Here is a 19203-nt window from a genome sequence, read left to right on the forward strand (position 1 = left end):
TTCTATCTGTTTAAGCTTTACTAATGAATGGTATCAGGGTGGTGATCGTGGTTAAAACTTTGAACTGAAGTTTAAATAAAACTTTGGTCAGAGAGGAGCTGAAAATGATAAGGCAAAAGTTTGCTTACATAGAAGCCACATTCTTGTCATATTGTGATAGTAAACCACATTACACAATCACCAGATAATGTTCAATCATAGACGATGAGATTCTACTAGAGGAACTATTTACTGCATTGCAATGTTGGATCCAAGACAACGCTCCATAAAGCAGCAGTTATAATGACCATTAGAAATCTTGCAGTGTGCACAGAGTCAGTTTGGATTTTTGTTTTTTGTTTTCCACTTCTTTCCATTTATCTAGCTTCTTGCACAGCCTTGGTGGTGAGGTGTTATTGGAAGGCAGGGGTGAACAACATTTCTATTGGTTGCACTGTTTTCAATTATAGATCCCCCCCACTTCAAAGACCACCGTAATGAACTGCAAAATCTACAACAGGAGTCCATTATCTGAAACTCTTCATTCAATAACTCAGGATGAAATCCATAAAACAGAAAGGTGAGTCCCATGCCTGTGTGAAATCTGATTAATCCGTCCTCGCACACAGTCCAGGGAAATGGCAGCCATTGTGCCATTCTGAACAGCAAATGAAGCACTCAGACCGATGCTAGTCCATTGGCTACCTGCAGGCATCTGACCCCCAATTTGGCGTGAAACAACGGATGGCTGAACGTGGTTGTTCTGTAATTGGTTCAGAGTGACTTTGACGATATCACAAGAATGAATCAGTTTGATATTGAATGCAAGGCTGGCCACTCCACTCTGCCGGAACAGGACATACTTGCATGCAAACTGCCCAGAAGTCACCAGCACAATCTGATTCTGTTCTACCACTGGCGAAACACCCTGGAAGCTGAGCAACTTATTCCTCACTGCTCCTGTCGGTAATGCAGATGCCGAAACTGAAAGGGAAAGAGCTGATGAAATTGCTGAAGGGATCCAAATCAGGCTGAAAACACTGATCCCAGAAGAGTCACCAAAGTAACGCACACTGCATTGTGCAGGAGAGTGGATCTGAAAGCTGATGGTGTCTCCGCCATTTACCATAGCAGCTCCAGAGGCAGAAATGGAAGTATCCCGGTAGTTGACACCAGATTTATAAACTTGCATTAACTCTTCATTCGTCCCATTCCTGTTAATATAGGAAAGTAATGTAAAGCCTTCACAAATGCACGTGTGACCCATTGCATATAGAGCCTGGTGATACACAAATTTTATGACCCCTTGCTCAGTAAATCTCACAGCCCTGCCATCGTGGAACAAAGTGATCATGTAGGGATCCGAGATGGAAATGACCTTGAAGACAGGCCGATAGTTGGTCTGGTAGTGAACAGAGCTTGCCATGTGTGCACTCATGGCCACTGCTCCTGTGTCATGTGATAACCAGAAAAAACTGAATGGGTTCTGAAGGGGATAGAAGTTAAGGTCATTGCTTTGGTTGCAGAACTGATTGGGGCTTTTCATGAAGATTTGGAGCATGTGGCTCGGCTCCACCTCAGCTGAGCCACTCACACTGCTGCTTTGATAGTATTTCCCCTCGGGTTGTTCAACACGGACACCACTGAGATCACAACCTTTCTCCTCCTCTTCCTCCTTGTTCAGTCTTAATGAAACTTGGAGAAAGTTCCTGCAGTCGTGTCTGACAGCAAAATTGTAATCAATCCAGATCAGTCCGTGCTGCCTGAAGACCAGCCTGCCGTCCTCACTGGTAACCAGGCCAGTCTGGGGCTTTCCCTTTAAGGGGAGTTTCAAGCCCAAGTGAACTGTGCTTTGTCCGGATTTTAGCGACGGAGCTTCGGTGTTTGTCGACCATGATTCCGAGAGATGATTTTCAGGTGACTGGATGCAAACAGTATCACTCTGCAGGGAGCACTGGAAAGCTACCATGCCTTCATGACACAATGAACAGGCCTGGCATTCTTGCATTTCTTTATTGAAGAAGTAGTCATGCCCACAAAATCCTGAGGCTGCATCCCAGTCAGCAATGCCCAGACACCGGAATCCACCTGTTCAAAACAGCAGAAAAGAGACTGGCTGAAATGCCCTTGACCAGGTTTCACACTTGTCACTTTGCGATGAACAGAAATTATCTGGACCTACCTGGAGTGTTAAGACATTTTATCTGATCGCCACAAAGATCAGCTGACTCCAGACACTCATCTTTGTCCTGAATTGAAGGCAAGATGTATAGTCAGTCATTATCTCTGCAAGTAGTTTCACACAATGATCTTATCAATGCTGTGAAATTCCATGAGATGCTTTCATGGATTTATGGAGATAAGAAACATGCTTCCTGCAATAGCATGAGCCAAAGTTATTCAAGTTTGTAAAAATAAAAAGTGTTACTGAAACTTAGCAGGCCTGGCAGTATTTGTAGAGACGGAAACTGAGTTAACGTCTCAAATCTGATAGGACTCCTTTTTAGCTGTGGTCAGACCTGCTGAGTTTCTCCAGCATGTTCTGTTTTATTTCAGATTTTACAGTATTTTGATATTAGTTAAATAAATGCCAACTTTTGCAGGAACCTTAAACAGCAGCATTGCATTAATGAATCATGGTCATGCAAGTACTTATAAATCATTCTAAGGTCACTCAGGCATTGAAGAGGATCCCAAATTAAAAGTAGGTCCAGCAGAGAGTACACCATGCTATCCAACATGCTGAAAGAGCTGAAAACAAATTAGTCCCACTCTACTGAGGTTTCAACACAGACCTGTAATTCTTTTAAAATCAATTACTAATGCAATTTCCTTTTAAATATCAATAATGAACCTCCTTCCACCATCATTTCAGATAATGCATCATTGAGAAAACAATTTTTTCCTCACGTTGCCTCTGTAAATTTACCTTAAAACAGTGTCCAATGCTTCTGTTACTAGAGACATTTGAGCCAACTTCTTAGGTACTTAAATCCCAACTTCACCTTCTCCATTCTGTACATATGGGTTCCATCATTGAAAAGTACTGAGGTGGTGGGGGGGGGGGCACATTCTTTAATGGGGGAACGCCTAACCAAATTAAGCGCTTATCGGTCTTAATTCACAAACAGGAGACAGTGAGGTCTGCAGATGCTGGAGATCAGAGTTGAGAGTGTGTTGCTGGAAAAGCACAGCAGGTCAAGCAGCATCCGAGGAGCAGGAAAATCAACATTTTGGGCCGGAGTCCTTCATCAGGATTTATTTACAAACAATTTACAAACTTAATTTGCAAACAATATTGTGCCAATTTTAGGAGTGGAAATACTGCAGACCTTGGTAAGGGTAGGATTACAATGACAAGAAGATATCGGAGCTGTATTCCCATCTTAATCTGCCCACATTTAGGTATGGGAATGCTCCCTGCCCCAGAACTATGAGCTCATTTCAGTGATAAAGTTGCATCCCAACAACCCTATGTGTACACCATTTCAACCCTAGGCTATATAGTTTTCAAACCCCTGCTGGTGAAAACTGCAAACAGCAAAGATTCAGGAAGTACAGGCGATTACTTCTGAAGCAAGAACATTCTGTGTGTCCATAGGGATACATTGGGCTGCACCTACCTCAGGGTTTGCACCCTGGTTTTTAAATTCTTTCATGGCATTTGGGCAAGGCCAACATTTATTGTCCATCCTGAACTGCTGTCAGGAAGCTGGACATGTGCCACCTTCTTAAAATTCTGCAATCCATTTGATGCTGTTCTACCTAGAGTGCTGTTACAAATGGATGTGATTCCCTGTAAAGGTATATCCAAATTATAGGTTTAATCTCGGACAGCATTCAGCATACAATCTCCTCAAACTGTCTTTTATTTAAAAGTGAATTTCAACAGAGCTGTTAGGATGACTGCCAAAGGTCAGGCAAAATTTCTGCCTCAGGTGACAAGAATGGTTCTGGTCGGACAACGTTATGTGGGGGCCAGTCCCTTCAATGGACATACCCAAAGGAAAGCAATCAATGTGATTTATGTTTGTGTTTTCCTTGCGCTTTCCTGTAACTCAAAATCTATAAATTCCGTGATCCACCGTCTCAGAGCACAATATTTAGTAAATGATGCCTTTAGAAGCCAGTTCATCATGACTTAGTGTGAATGGCAATCCTTTATTGCCTAGCAATGGCTTTGGGCATTGAAATTGATCTGCGCGGACATTAGCAATTGATCATGTGACTGTAGAGGGGGAGAGAAGGAAAAACAGAGAGAAGTGTGTCAGTTTATACAAAACACCAACTGCAGGATCATCAGCAGCAGAAATGGCCTAACTTTTTAAAATGTTGCATCTTCAAATTTTCTCAACCTGCTCCTCGATCTTAAAGAAACAACCTCTTGGTAAGAAGACCACAAGTATTCAACCTCTGAACTTGCTAGAAAAGTCCATATCTTCAAAAGAATCCAGTGATAATTTGAATATACACCTGTGACTAATGTAATCGAGACTAACCCTTTAGGAGTAAAAATGCTCTCGTCAACAGACTTGCAATGATTGATTATTCATATGATGAGCCAAAGGTATAACGATAACTTACTTTTTGTTACAATTTTTTATTACATCACCCTTTCTGACATTTTTTTCTCTTGAGTATTTGCAGCTAAGCAAGTGCTGAACAACTGACATAGCACTGGATTTTCAGGATGAACATATGAATAAACAATCCTCTTTAAACTCATTAAAGCTTCCTACTGGTTTAATAAATAAGCACACGGTCAGGAGTTGAGAAACATATACATTTTCCTTTCCCAAAACACATTGGTTATAGACTGAAAGGGTAAGGGTACAAGGGTGTGAGTTTCTCTTGTCCCTGCCTGTAACAGAGTTTCAAGATTTTCAATCAGTGACAATGAAGGAATTGTCATATACTTCCAAGTCAGGATGGTGTGCAAATTGAAAGGAACCCTTCAGTGATCATGCCTCCTTTTCCCCCCAAATCATTTTGTACCTTGCTGGGAACCTTTTTTAGTGCCCCTGAGGATGGATGTCACTACCTCCACCCCAATATTTATTTCCTCCTCCTGGCAGAGACATTATTCTTACGACACTTGGTGTGAGGCATCAACGGCATGTGCAAGTATGGCCCGGAGTTAAAACCTCCTAGTCCTTGGATTCAAAAGGTAGGCCAGACGGATTGTTGATCCTTTCAGATGGGTTTAACCTTATGAATGAAAGCAATGTCACGGTGCAACTATCCTGCTTTTATCCTCAAGCCTGTAAAACATCTTGATACAGGGCTGTCAGTGAAGTCAAATCTCAAACTCATGCTGACTCTCTCTGAAGTACCTGATTTCTAACAGATTCTTTCACCTCCAGGTCAAAGTAAATCTGCAAGGATTGGCGAACAGCCTAGTATTGGAATACACTTTACTGATAATGACTTTCCGTTTCAAAGGAAACTGGCAACATTGCCTGAAGAATTAATCAATCCAATTTTGACCTGTTAAGGGAGTATTTTCCACCCATGACACAAAACTGGATAACACACTTAAATAGTCAAAGAACACTCCAGGCAGGCAGGTGTAGATTTCATTATGACAAAGGAAGTTTATTACTTGTCAAGTTTAAGGCACCTTGACAGCACTGGCTTGCAATTTTAATTGTTTTTAGACACTACAATTCACTACAAATTCAGATGAAAAAAAATGGAAAAAAACTAGAAATTTGGCAGCTCTCACTTATCACACAGTTTGCTAACACCTCCAGTGGCCATGAGCAAAATGACATATCGCTGCAGCCTGCACTACTCACATTGATGTTGGTCTCACAACACTAGTCAATCTCAAGGGATGTAGATAGTGCATTTAAGGAGGAAGCACTGAACTAATATGGACTATGTTTGTGTGAGAAGGATCCAGTGGTGATGGCTAGAAAAGGTGCAGAGACATAATTACCTCGTTTCTGAACCAGTTGCTGTTAGGAGTTGGGGCTGGGCCTGGTAATAATATTGGGGTGCGTGATAGCATCACAGCTATAGAGCACAGAAGAAACCCAGAAATAATGTTTTTATATCTGCAGAACAAATTGTGAAGCTGAATTTAAACTGTAAACTATCACCAGGAATAATATAAGCATGATAACTGTTATATTGACAGTCATAATGTGGAACAGTACCTAACACCTTGGATTAGCCTACACATGGCTTCAGTCCCAAACTGTGTGGCTCATTTTTAACTCCTCTTGGGTAAACAGTGATCAGCAGCCAACACAAGCCAGTTCACAAGTTTTTTTTTTGAAAGATTAATTTATTTCATTCATAACGTCCACGATAACCGTATTTATCGAAAGTGTTTAGCTGCTTGAGGAATTTTGGCTGCAAGTTGATGAGCTCCAATCCAACCTGCAATGCATTAGGGAGGAAAAAGGTTTCCAAGATGCTTTTTTCCCAACAAGATCATTACTGTACATTTAGTTTGTGGTCATGGTCAAGGGCAACAGTGTTTGACTGTAACTGAGGCAAGCATGAGGATCCAGAAAGTAGCAATGGAGGAGGTACAGCCATTGCAATTATCCAACAGCTTGAAGGTTCTCGCAACCCTGTGGACGAGAGCAGGGATTTTAAGGAAGTTAAGCAAACTGACCAACACTATCATGGTACAGAAACCATTCAAGCAAGGGAATAAAAAGGAATGTGGTCAAAGACAGGAATAGTACAGTTAGCGGGCAGATACAATTCTCTGCAGCTGAGAATGAGAGTTCCAAAGGCTGTGTTGCCTATCCAGTATCAGAGTTAAGGGCATCTCTATAGGTTGAGACAGGAACTTGTCATGGGGAAGGACTTATCATTGTGTATGTGGGTACCAACTGCAGGATTTTCAGTTTGTTAGTCTGAAGGAAGATTTCAGGTTTTTGCCTTAGCTTTCATTTTAAATGGTTTCGTTTGAATTTCTGCTAGGTAGGCAATTAGCTGTTAGCTATAAGTGCTGCTTATGAGAAACTGGTCTTTTTTACATAAAGGTGCCAAGGAATATGGCTTGAAGGAATTGTATCTATTGTAATTACATGGTGTGCCTCAAGATCTATTTATCAGTGTTAAAGAATTAAGTAAAAATGTTGAATTTAGCCACTTGAACTGATTTTGATGGCCATCTGTAAACAAGAATGATACATTTTAATCAGTTTGATCAGTTAACAGTATCGATAGATTAAAATAGTTGTATATTTAAAAGACATACTGATATTCTGCTGTAAACGATTGTGCCTAATTGTTTTAGTTGTTTTTTATTATCTACTGGAATGCTGAAGTGAATGGATTATGCCAGTTGACATTATTGACAACAGGATGTAACACTGTTTGCACAACTGTTTTGTATTTAAAGGGTTAACTCATAGGAGCTGGGAAATAAGAGATGGCATTTGTTTAGCTTGCATGACTCTAGTTCAATTCAGGGTGACACTAAATGACCCTCACCTTGAGCTTATGAAAAAAGTTAATTTAAAACATTTCCTCATAAGAAGTAAGAAGCCCTTGAAATTGGAGAGAAGGAGGAGAAACTCCATCCTTTTTGGAACAATTGATCGTGGCTTCAATGGTATAATTTTTCTGGGACACAGTTCAACATAATCTCACTTCAGAGACAGTAGAAGAAAGGCATGAAGATTGATGGCATCTTTCAACAAATCCTGGGTCTTGAAGAATAAGAAACCTCCATGTTCTCTTCACTGCTTGTTTGATGAGTAATTATAAAATCTTACTCAGTAAATTCTAATTGATTCATAACATTGGTTATTTACATCAAATTAGGTCAGGCACAACTAAGGGCTCCCACAGTCATAAATCAAAATTTCAGAAATTAGAGTTGTAAGTCAAAAGGTTTTATATCACAAACCCCTAAACTCCATTGGGAGGGGAAGGGTCCAGTTGTTATAGTGCACATGGGCACCAACAACATGAATAGGATTAAGAAAGAGATTCTGCTGATAGAGTATATGCAGCTAGAAGCTAAATTAGAAAGGAAGAACCACCAAGGTAATCTTTGAATCTTTGGGTTACTACCTGAATCACAAGCAAATTGACATGGGCTAACTAAAGGTAAAGAGTTGAAGCAGTGGCTCAAAGTTTAGTGTGGGAGAAATATGTTGCAATTCATTGGACACCGACACTAGTACTAGGGAAGGAGCAAGTGCTACTGTTGGGATGGCCTCACCCAAAACACTAGGGCCAACATCCATTGGGCTGAAAAGAGCAATTTATTTTAAATAGCAGAGTTCATGTGAAAGGAGATTTGAAATTTTAAGATGAGGAACGAGGTGGTAGTGCTAGGTTATGATGTGTGTAATGATAACCAGAATGTGACAGGAAAAGACAGAGTGTAGAAACTAAATGTGCACGGGTACAATTAATATAGGAACAGGAACAAATAGAAATGAATGGATTTGACATGCTAGCCATTCCAGAGATAATGCTGTAAAGTGACCACAGCCGGCAGTTGGACATTTAAGAATATATTGAAAGGGTCGGAAGAAAGTGAAAGTAGGGGTGGTGGCTCTGTTAGTGACAAATGAAAATCAAGATAGTAGCAAGAAAAGATTTTGATTTAGAACTTCAAACATGTACAAGTAGTTCTGGTGGCAATAAGAAACAGCAAGTCACTGGAAGGAACAGTTTATAGAATTTCAGAGTAGTTACACTATCAGACACAGTATAAATCAAGAAATAATAGGGACTTATAAGAAAGGCACTGCAATAATTATTTTTGGTTTCAATCTTTAAATAGATTGGACAAATGAAATTAGCAAACACAAGCCCAGAAGAGGAGCTCATATGGTGCATTTGGAACAGTTCTGTTTGGGACCAACTTATTTCAGGCCTGGCAATATGTAATGAAACAGGATTAATTAATGATCTCAGAGTAAATGATCCGCTTGTTAAGAGCAATCATAAGATGATAGAATTTCTCATTCAGTTTGTAGGATATTTGGGTTTGATCGAGTCTTATGGACTTAAATAAAGATAAGTACAAAGATACAAAGACTGACATTGTTGAATGTCAAAAAGATTTCATACATAGAAGCAGTGGTAGACATTTAAGGAGATATTTCATAAAACTCAAAAAAACAAATTCCATTGAGTAGGAAAGGCTCTAACAGAAGGAAGAATCATCCCTGGCTAAATAAGGAAGTTAATAGTGGTATCAAATTGAAATAAAATGTTAAATGTGGTAGGCATTGGAGTATGTGACAAAAACAGCAATCAAATATGCTACAAGGAGATAAAGGGTGTCATTGAGGGTTGGTCCATTAGAGTATAAGAGCAAGGAATAAAAAAATGGGAAACTGAAATAGCAGAGGCTTTGCAGAAGTATATTTTTTCTGTCTTCATAATAGAAATCCTGAAAAGCATCCCAAGAATAGCAGAAAAGGAGTTGGGAAGAAATGGAGAGAGGAAATTAAACAATCACAATCATTTGAGAAAATGTACTAGCAAAACTAAATAGATTGAAGTCTGACAAGTCCTGTGGACCTGATGGTCTATATAAAAGAAGATTTTTCAGAGATATTAAATATATTGGTTGAAATTCTCTCTAGTCTTGAAAGACCCCAATGGACTGAAAGCCATAAATGTAACACCACTATTCAAGAAAAGATAGAGACAGAAAACAGAACGTTAAAGTCAGTTAATCCAACAACCAGCATTTGGAAAATGAGGGAGTCCATTATTATGGGAACAGAAGCTGAACAGTTAAAGAATACAATGGAAGTGGAGTTAAACAGATATGGGATAAGGCAGGAGAGTGGAATTAAAGGTACAATCGGATCAGTTACAATTTCATTAAATGGTGGATCAGGGTCAAGGAAAGGAATGGACTATTCCTGGTCCATCTCTTGGTGTTCATCTAGAATTTTTGCAAGCAATCATCTGCAAGCTGAGAAGCAGAATCGAACTCAATGATACTCACAGTGAGCATAGCTAGAGAGATCTCTGTCAATAACTTAATGGGTAAATAACTTACCCATAACCAACAGAGCTAGAAGATCCTTAGATTAATTTCTATTTTCTGTTGTAACAGTAAATCTCAGCTAGATTCACAGCATGCTGCTAGAATTATTCGGTTAAGATTAGGGAAATAAAAATCAATCAGTACCTTTGCTTCTGACTAGCAACTGAGTTTGTGGATGTGGGTGTGGATTTGATAGGAACAGGTGTCAAGCTGAAGCCAATAACAGGCACTGAGGTACAGATCAGCTGTGATCTTGTAGAACGGTGGAGCAGACTAAAAGGGCTGAATGGATTCTTATGAAAGAGGCTCAGAGTAAAATTACCAATGGCAGAGAAATAAAGCAATGAAGAGTATCTGAGGCAAGTATCAATGGACTCTTCCATTCATGGAATCGTCATCAGACTGGACAAGAAGGAAATCAAAATTCTAAAAGAGAAATATCAATGTTTTTACTTTTATATCAAGCTATACCCAAGACAGTGATTCACAGACTGAAGGAAGACAGGAGGCAACTTAAAACAGTGATTTAAATTGAACCGAGGAGAAGAAGGGATCTGTTTTACCTGACAAATTCGGTCGGCTGTGGCAGAACATTCAGCCACCTGGAAAAACCCGGCCGGGCACATGGTACACCTTTCACACTGGGGCGGCATCTTCTGGAAATCACAGTATTCGTCATGTTGGCACAAATTACACTCCAGAAGGTGATCAGTGATATCAATCACCTTTGCATCCAAGTCCACTTTGTGCACAGCATAGGTCTTTTGCAGTTGACTCTGTATGTGACTCTGCAAACCCTGAAGTTGAGACTCAAACTGGTTCCGGACCTCGGCCTGCACGTTCGAAAGTGATGTCTGCTTAATGGTATCAAAGAGCATTGAGTACTGGACTTTCACCAGCTCCATCTGTTCAAACATGTTCCTCTGCTGTGCCAGAATTTCCCTTTGCTGGTTTATCAACATGGCTTGTTGCTCAGTAAGCCTCTGCTGCAAATCAGTGATCGTTTTCTGCTGACTCTTCAGCATTTCCACGAATTTCTCTTGTCCCTTCGATAGCTGGAGCTGCAAGATCAAGGCATCTTCAGACGGCACCTCATTGTCGCCTGAAATACAATGAAAGTGTAGCCATCAGTACACAGGCAGCTCTGCTAAATCTTCCCCATCCTCTTAACATGCATACCAATCACTGACACCCAGACCCAACTGCTTCTCCTGAATGTTCTACTACAGGGCTCCTCAAAACACTAAGGGATACAGCATCAAAATTAAAACATACCCATTTCTATGACAACTTTTGACAAACCGATAATGAGAGTCCAGAGACAGTATGTTCCTGTTAGGATGAAGGGCAAGGCTGGTAGGTGGAAGGAATGCTGGATTACTAGAGAAATTGGGGCTTTGGTCACGAAAATGAGGAAGCATATGTCAGATATAGACAGCAGAGATCGAGTGAATCCTTAGAAGAGTATAAAGGCAGTAGGAATATATGTAGGAGGGAAATTAAGAGGGCAGAAAGGCGACTTGGGATAGCTTTGGCAAATAGAGTTAAGGAGAATCCAAAGAGATTTTATAAATACATGAAGGACAAAAGGGTAACTAGGGAGAGAATAGGGCCTCTTCAAAATCAGCAAGGCCGCCTTTGTGTGGAGCTGCAGGAGATGGGAGAGATACTAAACAAGTATTTTATATCAGTGTTTACTGTGGGAGAGGATATGGAAAATATAGAATGTGAGGAAATAAATAGCGACATCTTAAAAAATGTCTATATTACAGTAGAGGAGGTTTTAGATTAGATTACTTACAGTGTGGAAACAGGCCCTTCGACCCAACAGGTCCACACCGACCCGCCGAAGCGCAACCCACCCATACCCCTACATTTACCCCTTACCCAACACTACGGGCAATTTAGCATAGCTAATTCACCTGGCCCGCACATCTTTGGACTGTGGGAGGAAACCAGAGCACCCGGAAGAAACCCACGCAGACACAGGGAGAACGTGCAAATTCCACACAGTCAGTCGCCTGAGTCGGGAATTGAACCCAGGTCTCAGGCACTGTGAGGCAGCAGTGCTAACCACTGTGCCACCGTGCCGCCCACAGATAGCTTAAAACACAAAGGTGGATAAATCCCCAATTCCTGATCAGGCGTATTGCAGAAATCTGTTGGAAGCTAGGAAAGTGATTGCTAGGCTAGAGTGGTGCTGGAAATACATAGGTCAGGCAGCACCGAGGAGAAGGAAAATCGATGTTTCGGGCAAGAGCTCTTCATCAGGAATTCCTGAAGGGCTCCTGCCCGAAATGTCGATGTTCCTGCTCCTCAGATGCTGTCTGACCTGCTATGCATTTCCAGCACCACTCTAATCTTGACTTTATCTCCAGCACTCTAATCTCCAGCATCTGCAGTCCTCACTTTCACCTAAGTGATTGCTAGGCCCCTTGCTGAAATATTTGCATCATCAATGGCCATAGGTGAGGTGCCAGAAGATTGGTTGTTGGCTAATGTGGTGCCACCATTTAAGAAAAAAGTGATAAGGAAATGCCAGGAAATTACAGACTGGTGAACAAGAGATAGGTGGTGTGCAAACTATTGAAGGAAATCCTGAGGGACAGGATTTACATGTATTTGGAACGGCATGGACTGATTTCGGATAGTCAACCTGGCTTTGTGTGTGGGAAATTGTGTCTCACAAACGCGATTGAGTTTTTCGAAGTAGTAATGGAGAGGATTGATAAAGGCAGAGCGGTGAATGTGATGTATATGGACTTCAGTAAGGCATTTGACTAGGTTCCTCTTGGTAGACTGGTTAGCAAGGTTAGATTTCATGGAACACGAGGAGAGCTAGCCATTTGGATACAGAACTGGCTCAAAGGTAGAAGACAGAAGGTGGTGGTCAAGGGTTGCTTTTCAGACTGGAGGCCTGTGACCAGTGGTGTGCCACAAAGAGTGATGCTGGGTTCCCTGTTTTTCATCATTTATATAAATGATTTGGATGACAGTATTGGATGTATAGTTAGTAAGTTTGCAGATGACACCTAAATTGGAGGTGTAGTGGACTATGAAGAAGGTTACCTCAGATTACAATGGGCTCTTGATAAGATGGGCCAATGAGCTGAGGGGTGGCAGATGGGAGTTTAATTCAGATAAATGTGAAGTGCTGCGTTTTAGAAATGCAGATCAGGGCAGTACTTACACTTTTAATGGTAAGGTCCTGGGTGTGTTGCTGAACAAAGAGACCTTGGAGTGCAGGTTCATAGCTCCTTGAAAGTGGAAACATAGATAGATAAGATAATGAAGGTGGTGCTTGGTATGATTTCATTTATTGGTCAGTGCATTGAGTACAGGAGTTGGGAGGTCATGTTGGAGCTGTACAAGACAATGGTTAGGCCCCTTTTGGAATACTGCATGCAATTCTGGTCTCCTTCCTATCGAAAAGATGTTGTGAAACTTGAAAGGGTTCAAAAAAGATTTACAAGGATGTTGCCAGGGTTGGAGGATTTGAGCTATAAGGAGAGGCTGAACAGGTTGGGGCTGTTTTCCCTGGAGCATTGGAGTCTGGGGAATTACCTTATCTTGGTTTATAAAATCATAAGGGACATGTATAGGGTAAATAGACAAGATCTTTTCCCTGGGGAGTCCAAAACTAGATGGCATAGGTTTAAGGTGAGAGGGAAAATATTTAAAAGGGACCTAAGGGGCAACCTTTTCACAAGGAGTGTGGTGCGTGTATGGAATGAGCTGCCAGAGGGAGTGGTGGAGACTGGTACAATTACAACATTTAAAATACATCTGGATGGGTATATGAATAGGAAGGGTTTAGAGGGACATGGACCAAATGCTGGCAAATGAGACCAGATTTATCTAGGATATCTGGTCAGCATAGACGAGCTGTTTCCATGCTGTACATCTCCATGACCGCTGGACTTAAGTTTATAAAAAAGCTTATAGAAATAAATTAACATGTCATTGAAATTTATATTTCCTGGCTTTAAGCAGAGTTTCAGAAGGTCTCCACTGGAAGCTGATGTTAGTTAATTAAGGAAATTAGTTGAGTTTCAGCTTGTCCTTTTCTTTCAGAAATGTAAAGGTAATAGCATCTCAGTGTGATTGTGTACTGAGTGTGACACTGAACAGAGTTCTCATAGTTGGGTGATTAAGGGAGTTAAGTAAGTTGCTTGTTTTAAAAGAAACTTTTCACCCTGTAGGGATTGCTTTTACTTTGCTACAGGGAAGAAGCCACATATTTGTTGAGTATCTGGTAAACCGTTTAAATGTTTATGCTATTGGGCTTTGTTTGGAAAAAAAGACACATTTTGTTCATTATCTTGCGCTCATCAGGACAATTTGTAAGGGGAGGGGAGATAAGGAAACTGGTGAAATCTCTCATGTGTTCACCAGTTTCCTCATTCCACGCACCCCCACCCCCACCTTATCCCAACTCAAACCTTCCAACTCGGCACTTCCCTCATAACCTGTCCATCTTCCTTCCCATCTATCTGCTCCACCCTCCCCTCCAACCTATCACCTTTACCCCCACCTTCATCAACCTATCACACTCTCAGCTACCTTCCCCCCAGACCCACCCTCCCTCCCATTTATCTCACCACACCCTCGGCTCACAACCTCATTCCTGATGAAGGGCTTTTGCCTGAAATGTTGATTCTCCTGCTCCTTGGATGCTGCCTGACCTGCTGTGTTTTCCAGCACCACACTCTCGACAAAAAAGGGAGAAAGTTAAGTCAAACAATTTATGCCAGAAGGTGGGCACACCCATTATTTAATTTGGTCAGTCGTCAAGGACAGGAAGGTGTGACTGCGAGCGAGGCTGGTAACATATCAAGAAAGACTGGATCGACTGGGCTTGTACTCACTGGAATTTAAAACAATGAGGGAGCATCTCATTGAAACAAAATCCTGATGGGACTGGTCAGGCTAGATGCGTGAAGAATATTCCTGATGTTGGGGAAGTCCAGAACCAGGCGTCACAGTCTGAGAATAAGGAGTAGACTGAGAAGAGGAAGAATTGTGAACCTGTGGAATTGTGAACCTGTGGAATTCTCTACCACAGGAAGCTGTCGGGACCAGGTCATTTGGTATATTCAAGAAGGAGCTGGTCATGGCCCTTGTGGCTAAAGGAATTCAGACATTGGGGACAAAGCAGGATTGGGATACAGAAATTGCACAATCAGCCACGATTATATTGAATGGTAGTGCAGGCTTGAAGGGCCAAATGGCCTACTCCTGAATCTATTTTCTATTTTTCTTTGTCAAGGAGCACAACAGTGTCGGCCTTTAATCAATAGGTTTGAGGCATCTTCAGCTTCTCTAGATGAGGATGAAGGCTGCCGGATAGATGAGCTAACTGACCATGGCACTGTGGTACAGGAAGACATTAATGTTGGGAGGAGGGGAGCTAGCAAAAAGGCATATAGCAGGGTATAGCATATTGAGGGAGACTAACACTGGTTCCTGTAGCTAGAAGTGCAAATCCAGACGCCTATGTTACCTGCCAAGTTATAGGGGTCAGGACACTTGCTTAGGCTGGACAGAAACTCAGTGGAGGGGAAGGATTCAGTCCTTGTGGTCTCTGTAGGTACCAGTGACAGAGGTAGGACTGGGAATGAGGTTCTGCTTAGACAGTAAAGATCAGAATTTGGAACCAAATTGAAGAGATTCTGAAGGTGGTGAATTCTAGCATAATAATCTCATGATTATTACCTCAGCCATGTGCCATTGGGAGAGGGAATCTAAGATTAGTGAAATTCATGGGTCTCCAAGACTGGAATGGGAGAAATGGGTTCCAGTTCATGGGGCACTGGGATCAGTGCTGGGGAATGTAGATACTGTTGGAACAGTCAGTATCTGAACTGGACTGGGACCAATGTCAGAACCAAAAACACAAGCTAAGAAAGCAGAGAGAACTTTAAACTAAACATTGTGGTTAAGAAGTCAAGCCTGACTCAATGTAGGCAATTAAGGGGTGCAAATAAAGTAGTAATATGGGAAATAAAGGAAAGAGAATGGCATGAAGGGACAGAGATAGTAAACCCAGGAACACACCTACAATTGAGACCAAATGGTACAATGATAACAAAAAGACAAAGCCAAATGTTTTGTAAAGGAATGTGTGGAGCATTCAGAACAAAGTAAATAAATTGATGGCACACATTGATGTAAATAAATATGATCAGATAGCCATTACAGAGATATTGCTGTATGAGGTCAGGGTTCTTAAATATTGAGGAGTATGTGACATTAAAAGGAGAATAAGATACTGGGTAAAGGTGGAGAGGAAGCACTGTTCATCAAAATGTCATTGGTGCAATAGTTAGGAAAAACCTTGTTTCAGGAGATCAGGATGCAAAAACCAATTTAGCTGAAGATGGGTAATAATAAGGGAAAAGAATTCACCAGTGGAAGTGATGCCCAGGCCTGCAAACAATAACCACAACGTAGAACGAAGTATACAAGAAGAAATGTTGGGTGCTTGTGATAAAGAGACTGAAACAATCATTGCTGTATTTGAATCTACATACAAACTAAGAAAATCAGTTTGGCGACAGCAGCCTGGACGAGGAGTTCACAGAATGCTTTTAACATATTTTCTTATAACAGTACATTTGGAACTGAGAGCACATCTCCAGAAACTACAAATTTCCATCTTGAATATACTGAATGATTGAGCTTCTACAACTTTCTGCAATATAGAATTTCAAATAGTCACCACCCTCCAACAACAGATATTTCTCCTCACCTCAGTCTCAAATGGCCTACCCCTTATTTCAATTGTGACCCTAGTTCGAGAAGCCCGAGGCAGGGAAATGCCCCATTTACATCCACCCTCTACTGCCCTCTAAGAATTTTGCAGGTTTAAATACGATCACATCTCATTCTTCAAAATTCTAGATAATACAAGGCCAGCTTCCTTAGCCTTTGAAGACAATACTGAGGTGTAGACTGCTGAACTTCTGTTGCATCCTCTCTATGGAATGTACATCCTTCCTTTTATAGGAAGGCCAAAACTCGAGTGATCTAATTAAGGCTCTATACAATACAGCAAGAAATCTTTACTAGAGCACTCAAATCCTCTTGTGATGATTAAGGTCAACATATCATTTACCTTCCTAATTGCTAACTGTATTTGCATGTTAGCTCTTAATGATTCATGGACAAGGACACCCAAAAACCTTTGGACACCTGGTGTTCCCAACCTCACACCAGAATCATAGAAACCCTACAGTGTGGAATCAGGCCTTTTGGCCCATTAAGTCAATGTCCATCCTCTGTAGCACATCCCACCCTCTACCCTATCACCTTGCATTTCCCGTAAGTAATCCAGCTAACTTGCACATCTTTCGACTTGGGGAAGAAACCAGAGCACTTGCAGGAAATAGGGCGAATGTGTAATTTCCACACAGAGGCTGGAATTGAACCTGGGTCCCTGGTGCTCTGAGGCATCTGTCTAACCACTGAGACACCATTTCAGAAATAATTCTTTTTTTTTCTTGGCAACCAAACTGGACAATTTCACATCCGCCATTTTATTTCCCATTCTCTTAACCTGTCCAAGTCTGTTTGAAGCCTCCGTGCACCCTCTTCACAAAATATCGTCACTTCTGCTATAACACTATAGTTCTGTTCTCGTGCAACCCCATGTTATTAAAAAAAATGTAGTAGCAGCACCATTTAAACTAATGGGACCAAATGTGTTATAATCAATTCACGCTTTGAAAGTTTGTGCTCTAGAAATAGTGTTCCCAATTCGTCAATCGTGTTATAGCGAATTCACATTAATGAAACGTGTGTTATAGCAGAAAAGCCGATATATTCTTAGCTAGTTTTGTGTCATCAGCAAATTTGAAAATCCATCACAAAAGTTAATTGTGTGCTGTGATTTAATTATTGCCTTCACTGAACTTCATGTCTAAAACCCACAACATAGTGACTGACTTTTAATCGTTTCCATATTGAGGATGGTATATAAAATATCAAATCATCCCAAGATGTTTGCACCTTTCACCAAGAATCTTGAAAATCCTAGATTTCAGCCTTATATTTCCTCAGCTTTATGTGCTTCAAACACATTAAGAAATTAAGCAACATTTTCCATTCTGCTGTTAATCTGCAGTGCATGCATGCCTGAAGCAGTGATGAACGACACACAAACTTTAAGAGGCAGATTATCTTTCCACCTTGGGTATAACAGACCAAAGGAGCATCAGGCAGTAATTTAACATGAGGATCCAAGATCTTGAGACCAGATGGCCCACCAAAGTTTCTTTACTAAAAATAAGAACCACCCAAGTCTTCGCTTACCCATATGCATAAGCAATTAAAGATGTACTCTTGATCTTTCAGAAAAAAAAGAGATCTGTATTACAGCATGGAGCCAAAAGGACAGTGTCCAATATCTTAAAGAAAGTGTCAAAAATGAAATTTACTTTGAGTATAATTTTCTTTTCTAAAGTAGGGATTGCTTTGAATTGTTCGCTTAAGGGAGCTGGGAGCTAAACCATCAAATATGCAGGAGTTGGGTCAAGTGGTTTCAATGATGATAACAGCCAAATGTTACCTGCATTTCCATTATCAGCACTGCCACAACAGCAATGTCGTTGACCCGCATTCTTTTCTGATTGTGGACACAGCAATGCTAACAATTTGATCCGTTCTGAACACAATACAGGCTGGAAAGCCAATGTAGATGTCTTTTCTCACTTCATTTAGTTTTAACAAAGTGCCTCCTCCAAAACTGGATGGGTATCTGCCACTGCAAAACACCTTTCTCTCCAGAAAATGCATGAAAATACAACTAACCAGTACAAGAATCTGGAAGGATGGTCTTTAAATACTGCCAAGTCCTAGGAGTAAAGCTGCAGCATGGACATTTACCCATAATATAACAACCTAATCAAGATAACATGAATGAAGGCAGTACTTGGCAGATACGTCATATAGAAATTGAATCAGTCACAAAGTGGATACAATCCCAGTGCAGCACATCACATGTGCTTAAGACCACAAACTTGTCTGTCTCACTTATTACCTCAAGAATCATGCGCCAATGGCTGTGTTACAACCATCTCATGGATATGGGAGCTTGACCAGTCCATGGATTTAATATAGAGAGAAAACAGCAATAAATGAAGTATAATAGTTGAATCTTACCTCTCTGATGGTGGCCCTTTAACAATCCATTTAAGGACTGAAAGTTTGAATGTTCAGCATCTGAAGAAACTGAC

The 19203-nt window shown here is 40.9% G+C and overlaps 1 protein-coding gene across 1 annotated transcript in view; it reads right to left on the minus strand.

Annotated features, from left to right (window-relative positions):
* Nucleotides 1-532: 532 nt before the first annotated feature.
* Nucleotides 533-19203, minus strand: part of nell3 (NELL (neural EGFL like) family member 3) — a 50056-nt gene continuing 31385 nt past the window's right edge. Inside the window, exons 3-5 of the mRNA XM_060825717.1 lie at nt 10531-11069; nt 2162-2228; nt 533-2067 (exon numbers count right to left, since the gene is read on the minus strand). Of these exons, the coding sequence (XP_060681700.1) occupies nt 533-2067; nt 2162-2228; nt 10531-11069 (2141 nt within the window). The remainder of the gene's footprint in view (nt 2068-2161; nt 2229-10530; nt 11070-19203) is intronic.

Source organism: Hemiscyllium ocellatum, chromosome 5 (genome assembly GCF_020745735.1).
Source record: "Hemiscyllium ocellatum isolate sHemOce1 chromosome 5, sHemOce1.pat.X.cur, whole genome shotgun sequence".
NCBI classification, from domain to species: Eukaryota; Metazoa; Chordata; class Chondrichthyes; order Orectolobiformes; family Hemiscylliidae; genus Hemiscyllium; species Hemiscyllium ocellatum.